Genomic DNA, 22,816 nt, shown 5'->3' with positions numbered 1-22,816 from the left:
CATCTTCTTTATCCATATCTCTGTTGATAGACATTTAGATTGCTTCCATGTCCCAACTATTGTAAATGCTGCTGGAATGAATACTGAGGATGCATGTATCTTCTCTAATTATGGTTTTCTCTAGGTATATTCCCAGGAGTAGGATTGCTGGACCATATGATAGTTCTGTTTATAGTTTTTGTTTGTTTGTTCATAGTTTTTTAAGGACCCCCCCCCCATACTTTTCTTCATAGTGGTTTTATCAATTTACATTCCCACCAACAATGTAGGAGGGTTCCCTTTTTTCCACATTCTCTCTAACTTTTTTTTTTGGTAGATTTTCTGATAATGGCTCTTCTGACCAGTGTGAGGTGATATCTCATTGTAGTTTTGGTTTACATTTCTCTAATAGTGAGTGATGTTGAGCATCTTTTCATGTGCTTGTTAGCCATCTGTATGTCTTCTTTGGAGAAATGTCTTCTTAGATCTTTTTCCCACTTTTTGATTGAGTTGTTTGTTTTTCTGGCATTAAGTTCTGTGAGCTGGTTGTATATTTTGGAAATTAATTCTTTGGCAGTTGTTTCCTTTGCTGTTATTTTCTCTCATTCTGTGGGTTGTCTTTTCACCTTGTTTGTAGTTTCCTTTGCTGTGCAAATGCTTTTAAGTTTAATTAGGTCCCACTTGTTTATTTTTGCTTTTGTTTCTATTTCTCCAGGAGGTGGGTCATAGAAGATCTTGCTTTGATTTATGTCATCAAATGTTCTGCCTATGTTTTGCTCTAAGAGTTTTATAGTTTCTGGCCTTACATTTAGGTCTTTAATCAATTTTGTGTTTATCTTTGTGTATGGCATTAAGAAGTATTCTAATTTCATTCTTTTGCACGTAGCTGTCCAATTTTCCCAACCCCACTTATAGAAGAGCTATTTTGGCTCCATTGTATATTCTTGCCTCCTTTGTCAAAAATAAGGTACCTATAGGTGCATGGGTTTATTTCTGGGCTCTCTGTCTTGTTCCATTGGTCTATATTTCTGTTTTTATGTCAGTACCATACTATCTTGATGACTGTAGCTTTGTAGTATAGTCTGAAGTCAGGAAGTTTGATTCCTCCAGTTCCATTCTTCTTTCTCAAGACTGCTTTGGCTATTCGGGTCTTTTGTGTTTACATATGAATTGTGAAATTTTTTGTTCTAGTTCTGTGAAAAATGTCGTTGGTAATTTGATAGTGATCATATTGAATCTGTAGATTGCATTTGGTAGTATAGTCATTTTCACAATATTGATTCTTCCTACCCAGGAACACGAAATAACTCTCATCTGTTTATGTCATGTTTGATTTCTTTCATCAGTGTTATAATTTTCCATATACAGGTCTTTTGTCTCCTTAGGTAGGTTTTATTCCTAGACATTTTATCTTTTTGTTACAATGGTAAATGAGATTCATTTCTTAATTTCTCTTTCTGATTTTTCGTTTTTAGTATATAGGAATGCAAATGATTTTTGTGTATTGACCCTGCATCCTGTGACTTTGCTGAATTCACTGATCACCTCTAGTAATTTTTTGATAGTTTCTTTTGGGTTTTATATGTATGGTATCATGCCATCTGCACACAGTGAGACTTTTAATTCTTCTTTTCTGATCTGGATTTCTTTTATTTCTTTTTCTTCTCTAATTGTCATAACTAGGACTTCCAAAACTGTTGAATAATAGCGGTGAGAGTGGACACCCTTGTCTTGTTCCTGATCTTAGAGGGAATTTTTTAGCTTTTCACCATGGAGAATAATTTTGCTGTTGGCTTTTCATACGTGGCCTTTACTATGTTGAGGTAAGTTCCTTCTATACCCATTTTTTGAAACGTTTTTTATCATAAATGGGTGCTGAATTTTGTCAAAGCCTTTTTCTGCATCTATTGAGATGATCATATGGTTTTTATTTTTCAATTTTTTAATATGGTGTATCATGTTGATTGACTTGTGTATAATGAAGAATCCTGGCATCCCTGGAATAAACCCAACTTGATCATGGTGTATGAGCTTTCTAATGTGTTGTTCAATTCTGTTTGCTAGAATTTTGTCAAGGATTTCTGCATCTATGTTAATATTGACCTGTAATTTTTTTTTTCATGTTGTCTTTGCCTGGTTTTTGTATCAGGGTGATTCTGGCCTTGCAGAATGAGTTTGTGAGTATTCCTTCCTCTGTAGTTTTTTGAGAGAGTTTCAGAAAAATAGGTATTAGCTCTTCTCTAAATGTTTGCTAGAATTCCTCGGTGAAACCATCTGGCCCTGGGCTTTTGTTTTTTGGGAGATTTTTGATCACTGTTTTGATTTCAGTGTTTGTAATTAGGCTGTTCATAATTTCTATTTCAGCAAGAAAAAAAAGGGAGAAAAATCAAATCAACAAAATTAGAAATGAAAAAGGAGAGGTTACAACAGACAACAAGAAATACAAAAGATCATAAGATAATATTATGAGCAACTATATGCTAATAAAATGGACAGCCTAGAGGAAATGGACATATTCTTAGAAAAGTTCAACCTCCTAAGACTGATGCCCATATATCTTAATGGTTCTGATTCTGTTGTCTGCTGTTTCCACTGACTCCTGTGATATGTGTGATACCTTATTTCCTTGGTGCTGGTCACAATTTTTCAGTGTGTGTTGGTTATCCTGTTTAATATTTAGTAGGAGTAATTGAGGCTTGAGTTGTTCATTTGATTGTTCAGTTCTCTCAGAAGTACCACCTGTGCATGAAAACACCTTATACTCAAGTTGAAGGCTTGAGACGCTCTAGATCTCCAGGGCTGCACATAAGTGCAAGACTTGGTCACTGGATTTCTGCTTATCTTGAGGATTTATGTTAAACTTATCCCTATAATTCTTATCTAGTTGTGCCCTAGGCTTTGATATTTGTTCCACCCATCCCCAAACATCACTGAATGCAAACCCAGGATGGTAACACTTCCTTCTTGCCTGTCAAATTCTCTCATTGCTGAAGCATATGTGAGTGTTAGGTGTACTTCTCTGGATTCTCACAGTCCCTGGTAAAGCAATTCCTTATACTGTAATCTCTTCTGTAATATTTAAGATATCTTAAGCATCCTATCATTTGTTTTTGTTGTGCTCACCATGGGGGTGATTCAAATTACCAAATCTGTCATAACCCTAAAGGTAAATGTGAGTGGAATATTAGACTCACACAAATGTACACAGGTAACATCATATGTAATATGCAGTGAGTGTCTTCACCTCAGATGTTATCTTCCCAATGAGGTCAACACTGATACTTCCTGCCTTGGCAGGTTAAGCTCCATTATTCTGTCTGCTTTTTCTTTCTCCATACCACTACCCCCTTCAAATAGTCTGAATCACTAACTTGTTGGTTTTATTATTACGCTTTTGCTATGAAATAAATACTATGAGAGAAAAATATATTAGGTGCTTGTAACCTATATTTCCAGTGGTCTGTGACTGTCTCTGGAATACAAGAGTAATTCAATATGCTTTTTGAATGTATGAAAGAATAAGTGAATGACGGAGATGATTAATGCCCCATGACTCTGAGCAAAAATATAGAATTTGTGCCTGAAACATTAAAGAGGGGACAGGAAAGGTAAGCAAATGCAGTTGTCATCAGCACATAGAGGTTGATTGAGCATCTCCAGGAAACAGTCACAAATTCAGGGGGAACAATCCAGTTCCTTCCAGCTTCCTGAGAAGGATGTAAGCCTGACCATGAACAAGTCACTCCAAGAGGTTGTTCCACAGTTCCTGAGGAGTTTTTCTGTTTTTCAGTCACCAATTTGTGTCTGACTCTTTACAACCCCATGGACCACAGCACGCCAAGCAGGACCCTACTAATTCCTAGAGAGAAATCACTTTTGAACCCAACAGAATTCACAAATCAATCAGGGGCTTTGGTTCTTCCCTGGGGGCCCTCTGTGTGGTGACTGGAGCCAGAGACTAGGAACATAGGCAAGAATTTATGGATCCTTAAAGTCCATGATCAGCATATACCTGAGAGAACAGGTATATGTTCTGTTCTGCTTCCTTGAAGAATATCTCCAAAAACTTTCAGATTCCACTTTGTCATTTTCTCTCAGAATGTGAACAAGAAAAAGTATAGTTATCTCCTTTATTACAGAATAGACTGCTTTTGAAAATGAACACAAGCTTAAATGTTTGGAGACACAATAAGCCTATGGTAGACTACAATTTTGGAAAAAATATATGAATAACATTTTAAAATGATTTTCAGGAGATGAAATACTTTTATGTGAACCAATTTTTTTCTTAATTGTAAGTTTAATTTTATTAAAGGAAACTTACTATGGGTCTCTGACTTACAATTAGGTATCTGAAAATCTTCTCCCTACCTTTACTAAAAGATTGCAACCAGGATAATGATGTGTGATGGGTATATTTAAACCACAAACACTTAATTTCCTGTTATTATTATATATATGGCATATTATTGTATCAAATCCTATGAAATAACAGACTTCACTGAGAAAGTATTTTTCTGGCACGCTCTCTTTAGAGCCCCCTTAATCTCATTGTTCCTGAGGCTGTAGATGAGGGGATTCAACATGGGGATCACCACCATGTAGAACACAGATACCACCTTGTTCTGGTCAGTTGAGTAGCTGGACTTGGGCATCACGTAAATGAATGTGATGGTCCCATAGAACAGAGTGACTACTGTGAGGTGGGACGTGCAGGTGGAGAAGGCCTTGTGGCGCCCCTCAATGGAGTGCATCCTGAGGATGGTGATGAGGATGTAGATGTAGGATACAGCTATGGCAGTCACTGTGACCACAATGATGGAGCCAGCTGTAAATGAGGGGACAACTGCAGGGATACTGATGTCAGAACAGGAGAGTTCAACCAAGGGAGCAAAATCACAGAAAAAATGATTGACTCGATTTGGTCCACAGAAGTGTAAAAAATAGAAGGAAATAGTAAAGGAGGAGGCATTGAAAAAACCACCTATGTAAGCCACTATGAGTAACTGGACACAGACTTGTGTGGACATTTTGGTGGAATAAAGCAGTGGGTTGCAGATTGCTATGAAGCGATCATATGCCATGGCAGCCAGAAGGATGCATTCAACTGACCCGAAGAAAACAGCTGAACCAAGCTGGATGGCACAGCCAGGGTAGGAGATAGTATTTTCCTCCGCCAGGAAGTTTATAAGCATATTGGGTGTAACAGAAGATGAATAGCCCACATCAGCAATGGCCAAGTGGCTCAGGAAAAAATACATAGGATGATGGAGCTGAGACGAGATTCTGATAAGAATAATGGTGCTGAGATTCCCACATATGGTCACTAGGTAGATACAGAGGATGATCATGAAGAGGATGATTCGAAGGACTGGATCATTTGTTAAGCCCAGTAAAATGAACCCTGTCGTAGTATCATTCCTCTGCCACAGGGAATCCATGAGATAAGGTAGCTGCTACCAAAATGAACCTAGATGAAACAATTTATTATAGAAGTTGTAAATTTGATCATTTCATTTTCTTTAGTACAGATATAGGGTGTGATTATAAATAAAGATATTCAAGAATCAGTGCATATTTACATGCAATTGTGAGACTATCTGTATTTTTAAAATTATTTTCAGCAGAATTACAGAAAACTTTCTTGAAATAATGGCTTTTACCTTTTGTATCATATTGTGTCCAAAATGCACTTAAAGTAGATTTAAACTCATAGAACAAATATCACAAATGATATTTAAAAAATCAATAAGTATAATTAAAAAATTAGAAATGTGTAGGGTTTTGTAATAGAGATCTGATTAATAGCTAAATTTTATTATATACTTACTAAATTATAAACATCAGTTTAAGCATTTTATATTTATATGCTTATAATTTACTGTGTGTGTGTATATATAGTCTATGCTTATAATTTAGTCTGGTATTTAGTATATATGTAGTGTGTGTATAGTTTATTTTTCATAAAATAATATTAATTTTTATTATTTTATTTGTGAGTAAACTGAATCTGAGGAGGTTATATAAGTTGTACAAGATCATATAGCAATTGATAGAATCAAAATATGAAGTCCAAAAAAATCTGACTACCCATTTCCTATAGTAACCATGCAATAAATAATACTGACTACAAAGTCCAATACACCTGGCAATGAGTGCATAACAGATTATCCTTTAAGTCTTCTGGCAGTTATGTATATCTCTTTTCAGTGTAGGTATGGAGGCTTTTGGACGGTCTATTATTACTTAAAGTTCCATGTAGTCAGGAGTTTTCTGGTGTTCTCAGGTTTTGGGCTTAAGTCTCCTGCCTCTGAATTTCAGTTTTATTCCTCCAGTAGTCTCAAGACTTCTCCAACTATACAGCACTCCTTTCGACGACAATGGGTTGCTTTTCTGGGCGTCTGATGACCTCAGCTAGCGATCAGAAGTTGTTTTGTGAAGTTTGCTCTGCGTTCAATTATTCTTTTGATGAATTTGTAGGAGAGAAAGTGGTCTCCCCGTCCTATTCCTCCGCCATCTTGGCTCCTCCCCCATGTATATCTCTTTTATACATAGTTATGTATTTCTAGTTAGTTATGTATTTCACAACATTTATCCCTTAAAATTTTTTAAAGGAGAAATAATAATGTTCTTTATAGTATAACAGAAACCAATTTCAAATTAGGGTTGTGGATTTTTTTAATTAAAAAGATTATTAGGTAGTTTGAAATATTGATGTAATCACTATGCAAAAAGCATGATTGATATAAGTACATAATTAAAATACATTTATTCAAACAAACCAGATCACTTCCTACTTTAACAATGTTTTCTCATTGGACTTTTATAGAATGAAATGTTTTCAACATAATCTATAAATGAATAAAGTGTGGTTCAAAATCTTAAGAATGATCACCTAGTTAGTGGTCCTCATTTCTGAAACTGCTGACTTAAATCCTGAACTTTACGTGATGTGTTATTCTCTTGAAGCTAAAGCAACAGATCCACAAACAAAATAATTCTTTTTACAAAAATAGATATAATATCTTTCAATTTAAAATCTTCAAGTGAAATATTTAAACACCAGTAAATGCCCAAACATTTCTAGTAGTAAATTTATTAGCATTATGTTGGAGTACTGAGTTTGAAGGGTGTTGAAAGATCATATGAGTTTTCTTCTTATAGATCACTGAACAAAGGATCCTTGTTAATGGACTACGCTTGAAACTGACTACATATAAAATTGATGGTGGAAACAACTCCACAGTTAACATTACCTACTAGTTGCTTGATTAAAACTGCCCTGTTCCCCAACTCTAACTTGTGAATTCAGAGACAACTTTAGGGAGTAGAACGTTGTCAAATGGTAAAAGAAAATCAGTACACCAGATTCATTAACAAAAGCTAAAATCTTACCTCCTGGAATAAGAATTCATCCTTCTGTAACAAATCATGGTTACTGTGATTATAAAGCTATCTTTAATTTTTGTTTGCCTTTGGGGATAAATCTCTGAAGAATCTAGAGATTCAAATGTGAATTCAAAAGCAACGTTGAAATGTCATTATGTTCCATAGTGAATACTGAACCGTTCAATTCACACACCAAAGCAAATAATATTTCAAGAGTCTTTCAATTCTCAAGTGGTCAATTTATTCTTTTGCTTCTATTGAGATGTTTATAAATACTTCTATAACCTTCATTTAATAATTTACTAGAAAGTACAATACAATAAATTGTCTTAGAGATTAAATACTGGTTCCAGATTTTCTTTGATATTTCCAATTAATAAATAGTACTAAATTTCAGGTATAAAAAGGTAATTTTAGATTTATCCATCCAATATATGTTTTTTGATAGATAATCTATATTGATATATATAAGACATGCTATTAACTACTTTGGGATAATATGTGATAGAATATGATGGAAAGTTGAATTTTAAATTAAAAAAAGTTGAACATGTATATTAATTATCATATCAAAAGTAAAAAAGCAAAATCTTTAAAAGTCCTCTAGAGAACTACAAAGTAAAGGGATGACTTCCAGATAAGAAATAGTCTCTCACTGTCAGTAATCATAAAGCATTCCCTTTCTGAGTAGTACCTTTTGAGTAGATAGATAGTAGTAGAATACAGGTATTTTCAACCCTAATATTCAATCCCAAATTAATTCTCTTGCTAATCCTAAATCTGTTATCTCCTGTATCAGCCTCTGAGGCTTCGTTTTTGAGGAAATGGGATTTGCCATCAATGAAATGGTAAGAACAATCAAACATTCAGGGCTCACTTTTGCTAAGAACTGTGCTTAACAATTTTCACATATTTAATTCTCATGAGAATTTTATGATGTAGGTACTTTTATTATCCTCATTTATCAGATGAGAGAACTGAAACTGATGAACTCAAGCAACTTTTGCTGGATGATTCTGACTCATATTGATAGTTTCTCACTTTCAGTGCTACTGACTAACAGCTTCACTTTTATGCTCGCTCATTCCTTCTCTGAAACCCAAGACCTTCGAGGAAGGCATTAGCAGTCTGCTCAGTTCAAAAGCAAGTGCATGCCAGATATGGAAGAAGATATGGCCCCTGGGGCAACTCCAACCAGTGGAGTCTAGGATTCAGTACATAGACCTTCTTCTCCTGTTCCTTAGACGGTCTTTTCTAAAAGAGAATCTCTGAGCTTTGCACACATCCATAGGAAATCAAGCCACTGTTGCCATAGCAGCGACCTTTGTAATACAAGCAGAAGGAGCAAGATCTCAAGGAGAGAATGGAAGTGTCTGATTTTCAAAAATGAATGAAGAGAATCTAAAGTGAGAAACACTTGTTTAATATAAAAAATATTGTATTCCTCTTAATTCCTTTAAAATACATAAAAGTTATCAAAGCAAAACAAGTAATATTGTCAAGTGGGGTCTTTATGATTAGAGACGTAAGACATATGCCTGACAAGTATAGCATAAAGGTGGAAGGAGGAAAATTGGCATATAGGATTGCAGGGTCTCCATATTTTGCGTCAATTACTACATTATTGGGGCATCCCTGGTGGCTCAGAAGGTAAAGAATCTGCCTTCAATGCAGGAGACTCAGGTCCTAAGTAAACTGAATTTGGTTTACATATATTTGACAACTGAATTTGGCAACATATATTCTTATCCTGAGAATAACCCCTAAGCAGCATAATGCAAGAGGTATGCCAAAATGCCAATGGAAAGATTTAAGTGAGATTTTTATAATTCAAACAACCCAAAAGAAAGCAGGAAAGGAGAAGAGAGAAATATCAATACCAACAATAATGCTGATAATGAGCATCTATGAAAAACTTTCAGCTAACATCATTCTTAATGGTAAAAGATTAAATGACTTTCACCTACACTTGGGAAAAGAAATAAGGTTCACTATCACTACTTTTATTCAGCATTATACTGGAGGTCCCAGCTATTTATAAAAAGCAACAAAAAATTTAAAAAGTATATAGTTGAAACAGGAATAAGTGAAACTGCCTCCATTTGTAGATGTCTTCATGCAGAACATTCTAAGAAATCTATACAACATGTACTATAACTCATTTAGTAAGATCACAGAATAGCATTCATAATATATAAAAGAAATTTTATTTTTGTATACTCCAACAAACAATGGAAAGATTAAAATAATCTATTTCATAAAACATGTTAAAAACTGTTGTATTTAGGAATAGCTTTATGGAAAGTTATGCAACACGTCTTCACTAAAAGTTATAGAACAGCTGAGAGAAAAATATAAACAATGGAGTGAGATATACCATGTTCATGGATTGGAAGACACAATATTAGTAAGGTGCCAGTTTTCCAAAACTTGATGCTTGGATTCAATGAACATGGGTCAAAATTCTAGAAGGACAGTTTGTATAAATAGACAAGCTGATTCTATGTAGGTGTGTGAACTAAACAGATTAGTGAAAGTATTTTTTTTTTAATGGAGACAGTTTCTCTAAAATAGGACCTTAGACTGTAATTCATATGTGAGTGATTTACTGAGGAATGGCCTCAGAAGAAAACTGTAAGCAGAGGGAGAGGCAGGCCAGGCATGGGGATAAACTGGATAAAGATGTGTGTTCTACTGAAATGTAGCTTCAGTTTGAAACCCTAGGGAGCACTGAACCATGAATGATACAACAGTTGCCCTACCATGTGACAACAGGGTGTTTTTTGTCATTGTTGCTTTTAAATACTGTATCATTAAGTTGTTGGCTATGGGGCACTGTGGGAATGAGGGCATGCACTTTCAGATATTTCTAATCATTTATATTCTTTTCAGCAACCAGTAAATCTCAAAAGAATATATTAGCAGCTGAGTCTCAAAGAATTTGAAATGTTCACTGGCCTGGTAAGGGAGATTGGGGAAAGACACAAAACTCTCTGCCTAGCTTCAGAAAAATCCCAATTTATTGCTATGTGGAGCTACCTAGGTTGCAACACTACATCTGCTAGCTTTGAGGTTCTGTGTCCAGCGGAGGTTATCCAAAGTGTCTCTCTGCATAGAACTCATACTTAAGGACTGCAATTTCTCTCTTTGTTTTTATGCATCATTCAAGCAAGGGGTTTCATAGATGAGGTAGCATTTATGCTAAACCTTAAAAGGAGTGGGCAAGTTTGGATTCAAATCAGGAGAAGGAATTTTTTTCTTTGACAGAACAGAGTACAAAATAAGGAAAGAGCAGATATTAAGCAGAAGATAGCATGTTCACTGGTTTGCATCAAGGGTTGTATTGTTATTGGAGATAAGACTTAGTAGCACATTAAGTAGAAGGTAGTACAGATGATGAAGACCTTAAAGGCCAAGCTGATGGGAGAGGCAATTAGGAGCCATTTATAGATTTTATGAATGCCAGTACAGTAACTGGGGCTTTATATGAAATGGAATTTTCCTTCACAGCCAGGTCTTTTATAGAATAGTTGCCTCTGAGAGAGAAAGCATAGTGTTTATGCTGTGTGTTAATCTTATATTTTGTTGTTGTTAAGTCTCTAAATCATGCCTGACTCTTTCTGACCCTATGGACTATAGCACACCAGGCTTACCCATTACTCACGATCTCTCAGAGCTTGCTCAAACTCATATCCATTGAGTTGGTGATGCCATCCAACCATTTCATCTTCTGTTGCCCCCTTTCTTCCCGCCCTCAATATTTCTCAGCATCAGGGGCTTTTCCAACAAGTCGGCTCTTCACATCAGGTGGCCAAAGTATCAGAGCTTCAGCTTCAGCATCAGTCCTTCCAATGAATATTCAGGGTTGATTTCTTTTAGGATTGAATGGTTTGATCTCCTTGCTGTCCAGGGGACTCTTTAGAGTCTTCTCCAGCACATTTCAAAAGTATCATTTCTTCGGCACTCAGCCTTCTGAGTCCAACTCTTATCATACATGATAACTGGAAAAACAGATTTGACTATACAGAACTTTGTCAGCAAAGTGATGTCTCTGCTTTTTAATACACTGTCTAGTTTTGTCACAGCTTTTCTTCCAAGGAGCAAGCATCTTATAATTTCTGCAGTGGTTTTGGAGCCCAAGAAAATAGTCTGTCACTGTCCCCATTTTTTTCTCCATCTCTTTGCCATGAAGTGATGGAACCAGATGCCATGACCTTTGCTTTTTGAATGCTGAGGTTCAAACCAGCTTTTTAACTCTCCTCTTTCACTTTCATCAAGAGGCTCTTTAGTTCTTCTTCTTTTTCTACCATAAGGGTGGTGTCATCTGCATATCTGAAGTTATTGATATTTCTCCCGGCAATCTTGATCCCATCTTGTGCTTCATCCAGCCCAGCATTTCACTCAGTGTATTCTGCATATAAGTTAAATTAGCAGGGTGACAGTATACAGACTTTACATATTCCTTTCACAATTTTGAATGAGTCTGTTTTTCCAGGTCCAGTTCTAACTATTGCTTCTTGACCTGCATATGAGTTTCTCAGGAGGTAGGTAAGGTGATCTGGTGTTCCCGTCTCTTTAAGCATTTTCTACAGCTTAATGTGATCCACGTAAAAATCTTCTCTTTACTAATCTTCTGAATCATTCTCTAGGTAATAGCTTCTCATGGCATGCCATTCCAGTTGACCTGTGTATAGGATAGTGGAGTTTTTAGGGACTTGGCAAATTTTCAGAATTAGAAATTATATTGTGCAGTAAGTAAAATATGTCTGAGGGGATCATCTAAATCCCTAGGTTTATTTTTAGCAATTTCTCTCCATCACTTTGTTCTTCAGAATTGTAAGTATAAACATCATTACACTTAATGTAGATCAGGATTTTAAAACATTTTTGAGGACATCACATTGGGATCCACAGAGTATAAGACTCCTGGTATCTAAAACAGTAGTCTAAGATAATGGTCTCCTGTGGCCAGAGGACTCTCATTAAAATCTTTATGGTACTGAGTTCCATCCTTAAGGAATGGAAAAGACACTACGTTTTATGTTAAGGAGAGTAATTTCAGAGGGACTCATCACAGGCATTCAAAAGTAAAAATTGCTTTAAAAAGTATCCCTGAAATATGAAATATTTGAAATCACAGAAAGTATTGCAGAAAGCCACATCTGAGATATGAGACTGTAAGTTCTTCCTCTAGCTTACTACTTCATGAATTTAAGAGACTAGAAAGTGTTTTTCCTTCTGCAGAACACGGATATTATAGGATTTTTTTCTATTTACAGTGATTCTTCTATATCTTCTAATAATCAAGTACCAGTAGATATTAATAGCCTGTTGGAAAATATTAAAATATGAGTATAGACAATCTAGGAAGTAGAAATGTTGAAAGTTCCCTATGCCTGGTAGAGTTGGAACCCAGGAATCAGTACTGGGGAAGCTTTGAAGAACTTCATAGTTCTAATTAGGACACTGAATTCAAAGCAAATCCAGATTAATAAAGAGAGTAGTGCTTGGGAAAAACAAACAGAAGGGATGAAAATATGTTACAGATTTCCTTCTCTCCAGTTCCTGCCAGGGCAATTGGGAAAAATGAACATAGTATCATACTGACATAATCTTCTATCATTACTGTACTAGAAGTGTATGGGAAAAAGCCAATAATTTGAAAAGAAATATACAAGTCAAAAGTTCTCAACAATAAGTAGTGAGAAAGATTATATAGAGGACATGTATCCTCATATGCCAGAGATTTCTCTTCTTGGAGAGGCCTGCTAAGAACTTCTGGTAGGTATGGGTAGAGATGTACGATTTTGACAAAGCTACCCTAGAGAGTTCAATATGCCCCTTAGTAGATGACCACTGTTGTAGTTCAAGTGTGATTTGATTCTACAGAAACTGGGGTAGTACCTAATATGAGAAAATGCTATCTCATTCTCTTAGACTCTAAGCAACCACTGTTGGAATTTTCAGAAATTTGTTGGGTTTTTTTCACCATCTTTATTTCAATTAAGAGACTGTGTAGAAAACTTCTACACATGCATTCACATTGCTAGGTGACAAGAGTCTTAAAACTTTTCTGGGAGCAGCCAATAACTTTAGTATGTATGCTCACAAAATGCATTTTATTTAGAAATTTAAAAATAGATTATAGAGGAATTAGTAAATGAGCAATATAATAATAATGAATGGCTTTCTGGAGAGGATGAAATTTCATTTTTTCCAATAGTCACTGAAATTACTTTATTCAAAAACCTACGTTCACTAGATTTTAAACTGGTCTCTGCCTTTCTTAGTGTAGGAGGAAGGAGGAAAATAAAGAAAACAAAATTTCATCTTAATAAAATGACATGTGAATCTAGTAGAAATGACTAACACAGCCAGGAGTTTTAGGTAGGCTTTCTGTGGGAAAGTGCCATTGGAACTGTATTTTCAAAGGTGTTAGCCCTCTGTCAGGCAGGAAAGTTCAGGAAGGATATTGCAGATTAGAGAAAATAATGTGTGCAAATTAGAAGCTTTGAAGGACAAGTGATGTTTGGGAAATGGGAATGTTACCCATCTAGGGCAACGGGAGATGCGGCTGGACAGGTAATACCTTGAATGCCGTGGTAGGGCACTTGCAATGAGGGTAGGCCTTATAATCAAGTAGCCACACAAATGGGTCTCCAGAGAGTCACTGCCTTGCTGTGTAAATATTATACATGTACACTTACCAGCTGTATTGCCTTTGGCAAACTAACTCTCTAAGCTATCCTTTCTTCACCAGAAATATAGCCATATTAATAGCATTTATCTCTTAGGATAGCCAAGAGGATATGTGAGATAGCATCACCAACACAATGGACATGAATTTAAATAAACTCTGGGAGATAGTGTAGGCCAGAGGAGCCTGGTGTGCTGCAGTCCATTGGGTCACAAAGAGTCAGACTTGACTTAGCGACTGAACAACAGCAATAACTGAAGCATGCATTGAAGTTTAGAAGTTACTAGAATTATCTAGTTTGTAAGAAAAGGATATATGAAACATGTTGAAAATGAGATATATAGCATTATCATATATTTGATAGAGAAAATACGGTAGGTGCTGAAGGATAGATCTAGAAGATGGAAAAAGTAGAGACTATGGCAAAAAAAAAAGAAACACATGCGTGATGGAATAGAAAGAAGACATTTTTTAGTTAGGATCCTGGAATCTGTAAAATGTGGATAAAAAGAGAAGATGAGGAAACAAAGTAATTCAAGTTAGGGTCCGAAAACTGAGTAAAAGTCTGATAGAAGTAAAATAGGGGAGAAGAAACTGAGGCAGAGGGGACACCATGTGCAAAAGTGCAGCAGCAATATGGATCATGATGTGCTTGGAAAATAGAGGGCACCATGGTCTGGTTTGAGTGTAGGGTAGGCAGAGGGATGTAGCAGAAACTGGGCCAGTAGCAGTGCCTAGGGATTCATTTGTGATGATCATCAAATAGCATGTTGGGGTATTTGGATTTCCTTCTATAAGGAATGTTCATCTATTCACTGCTTTTGACACTATTAATGATATATTCTGTATTTGGAAATCTAACAACAAGTCACAATGTGGTAAATAAAATGAAAACACAGGGAACTTGTGACAAATAGCCAATGAAGGGAGCACCATATGCACTCTGTGGGATATGTCCAGGAAAATAGCAGGGGTAATTTTTTAAAAAGATGATAAAGATGTTGGCAAACAAATCATCTGGAATTATGAAAATGGAGAAGGAGTAAAAAATGGAATCTGATGGTAGCTCTCTGATGTCAGTAACTAACACAAATAGGAAGTACGGGAGGGAACTCTGACATGTGTGGGAAATGTGGCCAATTCTGGTCTGAAAATCTTACATTCAATACTTTGAGGACATTTTGGCCTGGAAATGTGCCAAAAGAAATTGGAGCTTTCTATATGATAGAAGTCAGAATTGGAGAGTCATACAAGGTAAGTGATAGCTAAAGAAATAAGAATTGAAAACGTTTCCTTTAGAGGTGAATAGACAAAAACCTTCAAAGGAGAGTGGAGTAGTCACAAAGACAAGTCATTTGGGTCTAGGAAAATTGCTTGGGTAGATGAGTTTCCTACCTTAGAGTCCTTGAAGTGGTTGTGAATCATGTGGTTAATGCTCTCTCCCCTAATCTTTACCTACTGGTTGTTTATTGCCATTCTGTTCTCCATTTAAGCATGTTACCTCCTCAGAGAGGGTGTCCCAGATTCCACATACCAAAATAGCCATTCACTCTCACATCACAGATATCCTATGTGTCTGGTTACATTTTGTGTTTCCCATGTATAACTTTGTCTAGCCCATTGTATTCATTTAGTCAATATATAATGAACAAATGCATGACTTCCATAATCACTTAACCACTCTATAACTCACTTTATCTTTTATAGAATCAGAATGAAAAATTCCAAACACAGAGATTTGTGAGGACTACATGAAGTAACTCTCTCTGTCTCATGTCTGACACATTATGGGTAATAGGTGGGTGCTGGTCACCTAGCCTGACTCCTCTTGTATTCTATCCCCATAACTACAGTGCAAAAAGAAAATGGTAACTCTTCAAATGGCAATATATGTGTTCATCATACAGAAAAATTTCTAGCAAGTGTTTCTCTATTTCTCTTGTACCTTCCTTTTTCCATCACTGTTTCCAAACTATTTTTCTTCCCCATTCCCTTTAACAATGACTGAAGTTAAAATCAAAATTCTATAGAGAGTTTTCATGTCACATTTCTGCCCTTACCTCTTATGAGATCAAATGTTCAATGAAAAATTGATATAGAAATATGATTTGCCAAATTGATCTGAAGAATTTGAGTTTATTCCATTCAGGTCTGCACTTCTAAGCAGACCACATAACAAGTACATCTGCTAGAAAATGTCCTGGAGGTTTTGCTAAAAGAGTCAAAATTTGATTAGAACATTATTACCAGAATACGCCACTCTAAATGAGACAGTGCCTTCAAAATCATTTTGACTCCAAGCTAGTCCATTAATATTATGTTGGGCATCAGGAAAAGAACTTCAATGAGAATTAAGTTTGAAAATTACTGTGTATTAAGAATTAATGATATTATATATCTCAAGCTCCAAATGTTACTGTGGTTAGAAATTCTGCAGAAGTTACAACATGCTAAATACATTTATGTGGTCAGATCATTGTCACATTATCACTTTTAGTGCACTGATGAAAAGATTCTTTGAAGGGAAAGTCAGAGTTCTTTTAGATAATTTCACTCATCTCCCTAATTCTTTAAAAATTTAATATTCATTTTAAGTGATTTCAATGATTGGATTATTTTATTCATTCAGCCAATAGTTTATGAAGCACCTGTGAGTACCAGGTTAACATTTTATCTCAAGAAGCACTGAATACAATCAATAAATCCTGTGGGTGAGAACAAAGAAATTTTATTCATATTTTCCTCTTACATGCAGATATAGCTTGGAAAAGAGAGATTAGAATGGCTTTGTGATTATAATCCAAGAAGATATTTGGGTTCACTCTATGTCATTAATACAGAGTCCTATACTAGAATCATTCTCACTACTCTACTTCCTGAACTTGACTTCAGTCAACTGCCTTTAGAATCACTTTCTCAGGCTCTCATAAAGAGGTGCCTTGAAGTTCAGGTTCCCTTGATTACAGTCTAGGTGACGTCAGTCCATAAGGACAGTTTATACTCATCTCAGAGTCTTCATTTCAATAACCCTCCGCCTTTGAAAGAGAGTTGCTATGTGCACCAGGAGGATGGACAATCACACCACAGTGAGCACATTCCTTCTGTGGGGATTTTCCAGTTTCCCGGACCTGCAAGATCTCCTCTTTGTGATGGTTTTCTTCTCCCATGTGACCATTCTAGCTGCAAATGTGTCCATAATGGTGGCCGTCAAGCTCAATCACAGCCTTCACATCCCCATGTACTTTTTCCTCTGTGGCCTCTCCTTTTCAGAAACCTGTACCACTGTGGTAACCATCCCCCGCATGTTGGTGGACTTGCTATCAGACAGTAAGTCCATTTCGATTCTTGAGTGTGCCACACAGATGTTTTTCTTCTTTGGCTTGTCAGGCAATAACTGCTTCATCATGGCTGCCATGTCCTATGACCGTTACACTGCTATTCACAACCCACTGCGCTACTCCATCCTCATAACTCCTAAGATCTGCTTTCAGTTAATGATGGCTGCTTGGTTGGTAGGGTTCCTGGTTTCTGTGTGCGTCGTCACCATTGTATTCAACTTGTCTTTTTGTGACTCCAACACCATCCAGCACTTTTTTTGTGACATCTCGCCTGTTGTCCACCTTGCTTGTGACTATACTCTCTCTTATGAAATAGCTATTTTTGTGCTCTCTGCCTTTGTATTGGTGGGCAGCTTTATTTTAATAATGATTTCCTATGTCTTCATTGGGTCCATAGTTATGAAGATGCCTTCTGCCAAGGGTAGGTATAAGGCCTTCTCAACTTGCTCCTCCCACCTCACTGTGGTGTGCATACACTATGGATTTGCTGGCTTTGCCTATTTGAGGCCCAAGAACAGTGACTCTTTCCGTGAAGATATGCTGATGGCTGTGACATATACAGTGCTGACACCTCTGCTTAATCCCATTGTTTACAGTCTAAGAAACAAAGAAATGCAGATTGCCTTAAGAATGACAGTAAATAGTGCAAATAGGTTCATCCTTCAGATGGTAAATAAAAGAACCCTGAACATTTAAAAATTACAGAGGGATGGAAAATAAAAATGGAAAAATCGATGCCAAAAACTCAGTCTCTGTGCACTGGTTCCAAAACAAATCTTGGAGAAGAGTTTTGGGTGAAGTAGAAAAGAATAGCTTTATTACTTTGCCAGGTAAAAGGGGACATAGTGGACTCCTGGCCTCAAAACTGTGTGTCCCAACCAAGGGTGATTTTATAAGGAGTTTTATGGCAATGTTTCAAGGGTGAGGTTGGAATTAAAGTGTGAGATTTAAAGAATTAAATTGGAATTAAAGGTGAGATCGGAATTAAACTGTGTGCAGGGCTTGCATTCCTTTAATCTGGCCTCATTTGGTCTCACACTGAGCTTCTGTGGTTCTCAAGGTTATCAAACTGTGACCTTCTTTCTGGAAAAAATAATATGTCATCAAGTAGCTAGCATTTTCCATTTGTTGGAGATTTTAGTTCTGCAGAAGAGCTCAAAAATATTGTTATGTGTATCCCTTGAGCTGGTACCAGGATTCTCCCAAGGCTGCACTTTTGTTTCTTGACTTCTCCTCCCTTGCTTTTTATCTCCTCCTTTTCCTGATTAGCAACTGTTTGAACCTGCCATTTGGAACTCAGGGAAGGTCCTAGAGGCTGAAACCTATTCCCAACAAACAAGAAACAGGGGACACAGAAAGGTTTCTGTGCCTGGGGGCCCCACAGGGTCCTGCTTGGTTTCCAAATCAGTGTGCTTCCAAAAAAATAATCCCTTTGTGTACAAAGCATTTAATATATTATAGAATTAACTTATATGCCCTGGTACCACTATTATTCTAATATAAAGGGGATACCATTTTAAAATATTTTTTAATGTTTATTTTATTTTATCATTTTATTTCATTTTACAGGAGGTCCTTGTTGGTTATCTATTCCAAATATAGCACTAGATATCTGTCAATCCCAAATTCCCAATCCATCCCTATCCTCCACCTTCCCCCTCTGGCAACCGCAAGTTTGTTCTCCAAGTCTGTGAGACTGCTTCTACCTTGTAAATAAATTCATTTGTATCTCCTTTTTTTTTTTTTTTTTAATTCCACACATTTTAAAAATGTTTTAAAATACATGTATGTGTGCATCTATGTATGTATGTGTCTGTGTGTGTATATATATGTAGTAAATGATTCAAAACATGTTTGAAACATAGTATTTTCAAAATAATAGTTGGATGAATCTTTCTGTTTATGGATTGTAGTTTTAGTGTCAATTCCCAGAAAATTTTGACAAGTCCCATATTTTGAACATTTTCTCCTTTTTTAAAAAGGTTTACACTTTATAGTTCTACGTTATACATTGAAGTCCAAGATCTACTTTGAGTAAATGCTTGTGTAAGGTGTGACATTTAGGCTTGAGGTGGCTCCCCCATCTATGGTTGTCCAGTTACTACAGAACCTTTGTTGAAAAGATTTCCTTCTTTCATTGGACTGCTTCTGTACCTTAAAAAAAAAAAAAAAAATGTTTGGCATACTTATGTAGGTCTTTTTCTAGATTTTTTGTTTAGCTTCATTTGATCAATGTATCTTTTCGTCCACCAGTACCACAGCATTCTGATGACTTCAACTGTATAATAAGTCTTAATAGCAAGTAGAGCCATCTTCTACTTTTTTCTTTTCTTTCAAAATCCTACATATATTCTAAGACCTTTCTTCTTTAGTCATGTAAGCATTTAGTGCTGTAAATTTCTGCCTCAGCACTACTTTAACTTAATCTCACATGTTTTGATATGCTCCCTTTTAATTTTCATTCTATTTATTTTTAATTGTTAGAGTTCCATGTCTTCTTTTTATTATTTGCTTCCTATTTAGGGAACTTGTTTTTGCCATCATTTAAAGGTGGATTTGTTGGGAAAAATTTCTTTTAGTTTTCCTTCATCTGAAGTATCTTTGTTTCACCTTCATTTCCGAAGCTGTTTCTGCCAGATATAGAATTTACATTTGCCTATTCTTTGGTTTTAGTACTTGAAAAATATTGTGGATTTTTAAAATAATAAGTAATGATACTTCCTCCATCAGTGCTTTTAAGATTTTTCTTTCTTTTAATTTTCAGAACTTTACTTATGTGTGTTGGGGTATGGATTTCTCTGGGTTTATCCTGTTTGAGTTTGGTCAACTTCCTACACCTGTAGCTCTATATCTTTCATTAAATTTAGAAAGTTTTCACACTTCATTTCTTTAGTATTTACTCAGTACCCCCTTTCTCCTTTCCTCTAGAACTCCCAAAATAGCTTGTCATTTTCCCACAAATCCATGTAGATCTTAACATTTTCCCAATCTATTTTCCTTTTGTTTAGATCAGTTATTTATATTTATCTTTGTTAAAGTTTATTGATTCTATCATCTGTCATCTCCACTAGACTATTGAGATCATCCAGCAAGTTTTATTTTTTAACTTCAGTGTTTGTATTTTTAGTTATGTCATTTTCACATTATTATTTTTTGACTTTTGCTTCATTGCTGAAATTTTTAAAATTTATGTCAAGGAAATTAATGGTTGCTTGTTGAAACATTTGTTTGAAGGCTGTTTTAAATCCTTAACAGATGATTTCTAGATTCTTTTCTTCTTGATGTGGGCATATATTGTTTAATCTCACTGAAGTTTTTACTTTTCTGGTTCTTAGAATGATTAGTGATTTTTGATTATGCTGTAGATATTTGGAATATGATTGTATTCTAGATCATATTCCAGGTTTTTTTTGGAGGAAGTCTCCTGTTGTGTTGTTGCTACAACACCAGGTGGGTGTGTATGTGTTTCTTCAGTTTCCTGCTGGGCACTCCTGACACAGCTCTGGCAAAAATGGTGTGCTGACTCCCATTGCCTACTTGTAGATGAGTGAGATGCAAGTTCAGCTTTCCCCAATGCACTGCTGTCTCCTTCCCAGTGAAACTGTGACACCAACTTGTAGTTATTTCAGTCAAAAATTATATTGAGTTATTGTATTACACAGAACATCATAAGCCATTAGAAATGTAAATGACAAGCATCCAATGTATCTGCCCTCATAGAATTTATCTGATAGCAGACAAGTGATAATAAAATCAACAAGTTAGTGATTCAGACTATTTGAAGGTGATAGTGTCATGAAGAAAGAAAAAAAGACAGAGAAATGAAGCTTAAAATGCCAGGGCAGGAGGTGTCAGTGCAGGCCTCATTGGGAAGATAACATCTGAGCAAGGATAGAGGAGGTGAGGATATCACCTGTTGTATATGGTGTTGCCTGTGTGTATTTGTGCAAATCTAATCTGATGAACTATGGACGGAGGTTCGTGACATTGTACAGGAGACAGGGATCAAGACCATCCCTATGGAAAAGAAATGCAAAAAGGCAAAATGGTTGTCTGAGGAGGCCTTACAAATAGCTGTGAAATGAAGAGAAGCAAAAAGCAAAGGAGAAAAGGAAAGATATTCCCATTTGAATGCAGAGTTCCAAAGAATAGCCAGGAGAGATAAGAAAGCCTTCCTCAGTGATCAATGCAAAGAAATAGAGGAAAACAATAGAACAGGAAAGACTAGAGATCTCTTCAAGAAAATTAGAGATACCAAGGGAACATTTCATGCAAAAATGGGCTCAATAAAGGACAGAAATGGTATGGACCTAACAGAAGCAGAAGATATTAAGAAGAGGTGGCAAGAAGACACAGAAGAACTATACAAAAAAGATCTTCATGACCCAGATAATTATGATGGTGTGATCACTCACCTAGAGCCAGACATCCTGGAATGTGAAGTCAAGTGGGCCTTAGAAAGCATCACTACGAACAAAGCTAGTGGATGTGATGGAATTCCAGTTGAACTATTTCAAATCCTGAAAGATGATGCTGTGAAAGTGCCACACTCAATATGCCAGCAAATTTGGAAAACTCAGCAGTGGCCACAGGACTGGAAAAGGTCAGTTTTCATTCCAATCCCTAAGAAAGGCAATCCCAAAGAATGCTCAAACTACCGCACAATTGCACTCATCTCACATGCTAGTAAAGGAATGCTCAAAATTCTCCAAGACAGGCTTCAGCAATACATGAACCGAGAACTTCCAGATGTTCAAGCTGGTTTTAGAAAAGGCAGAGGAACCAGAGATCAAATTGCCAACATCCGCTGGATCATCGAAAAAGCAAGAGAGTTCCAGAAAAACATCTATTTCTGCTTTATTGACTACGCCAAAGCCTTCGATTTTGTGGATCACAATAAACTGTGGAAAATTCTGAAAGAGATGGGAATACCAGACCACCTGACCTGCCTCTTGAGAAACCTATATGCAGGTCAGGAAGCAACAGTTAGAACTGGACATGGAACAACAGACTGGTTCCAAATAGGAAAAGGAGTATGTCAAGGCTGTATATTGTCACCCTGCTTATTTAACTTACATGCAGAGTACATCATGAGAAACGCTGGGCTGAAAGAAGCTGGAATCAAGATTGCTGGGAGAAATATCAATAACCTCAGATATGTAGATGACACCACCCCTATGGCAGAAAGTGAAGAGGAAGTAAAAAGCCTCTTGATGAAAGTGAAAAAGGAGAGTGGAAAAGTTGACTTAAAGCTTAACATTCAGATAACTAAGATCATGGCATCTGGTACCATCACTTCATGGGAAATAGATGGGGAGACAGTGGAAACAGTGTCAGACTTTATTTTCTTGGGCTCCAAAATCACTGCAGATGGTGATTGCAGCCATGAAATTAAAAGACGCTTACTCCTTGG

General features: G+C 36.2%; 2 protein-coding genes across 2 annotated transcripts; one reads left to right on the top strand and one right to left on the bottom strand.

The window, feature by feature from the left end:
* Positions 1-4,460: 4,460 nt before the first annotated feature.
* On the bottom strand, positions 4,461-9,696 carry LOC136175935 (olfactory receptor 5P76). The gene is made up of 2 exons (XM_065946122.1): positions 9,685-9,696; positions 4,461-5,402 (listed from the first exon to the last, which is right to left on the bottom strand). Exon 2 carries the CDS (start codon positions 5,328-5,330, stop codon positions 4,461-4,463), a length of 870 nt encoding a protein of 289 aa, XP_065802194.1. The 5' UTR covers positions 5,331-5,402; positions 9,685-9,696.
* Positions 9,697-17,133: 7,437 nt separating this feature from the next.
* LOC136175934 (olfactory receptor 10T2-like) lies at positions 17,134-18,099 on the top strand. Its single transcript, XM_065946121.1, has one exon. The coding sequence runs from the start codon at positions 17,134-17,136 to the stop codon at positions 18,097-18,099; it is 966 nt and encodes a 321-aa protein (XP_065802193.1).
* Positions 18,100-22,816: the final 4,717 nt, after the last annotated feature.

This window comes from Muntiacus reevesi, chromosome 9 (genome assembly GCF_963930625.1).
Source record: "Muntiacus reevesi chromosome 9, mMunRee1.1, whole genome shotgun sequence".
NCBI classification, from domain to species: Eukaryota; Metazoa; Chordata; class Mammalia; order Artiodactyla; family Cervidae; genus Muntiacus; species Muntiacus reevesi.
The sequence above is the reverse complement of the archived record's forward strand: the minus strand, read 5'-3'. Positions and strand labels throughout refer to the sequence as shown.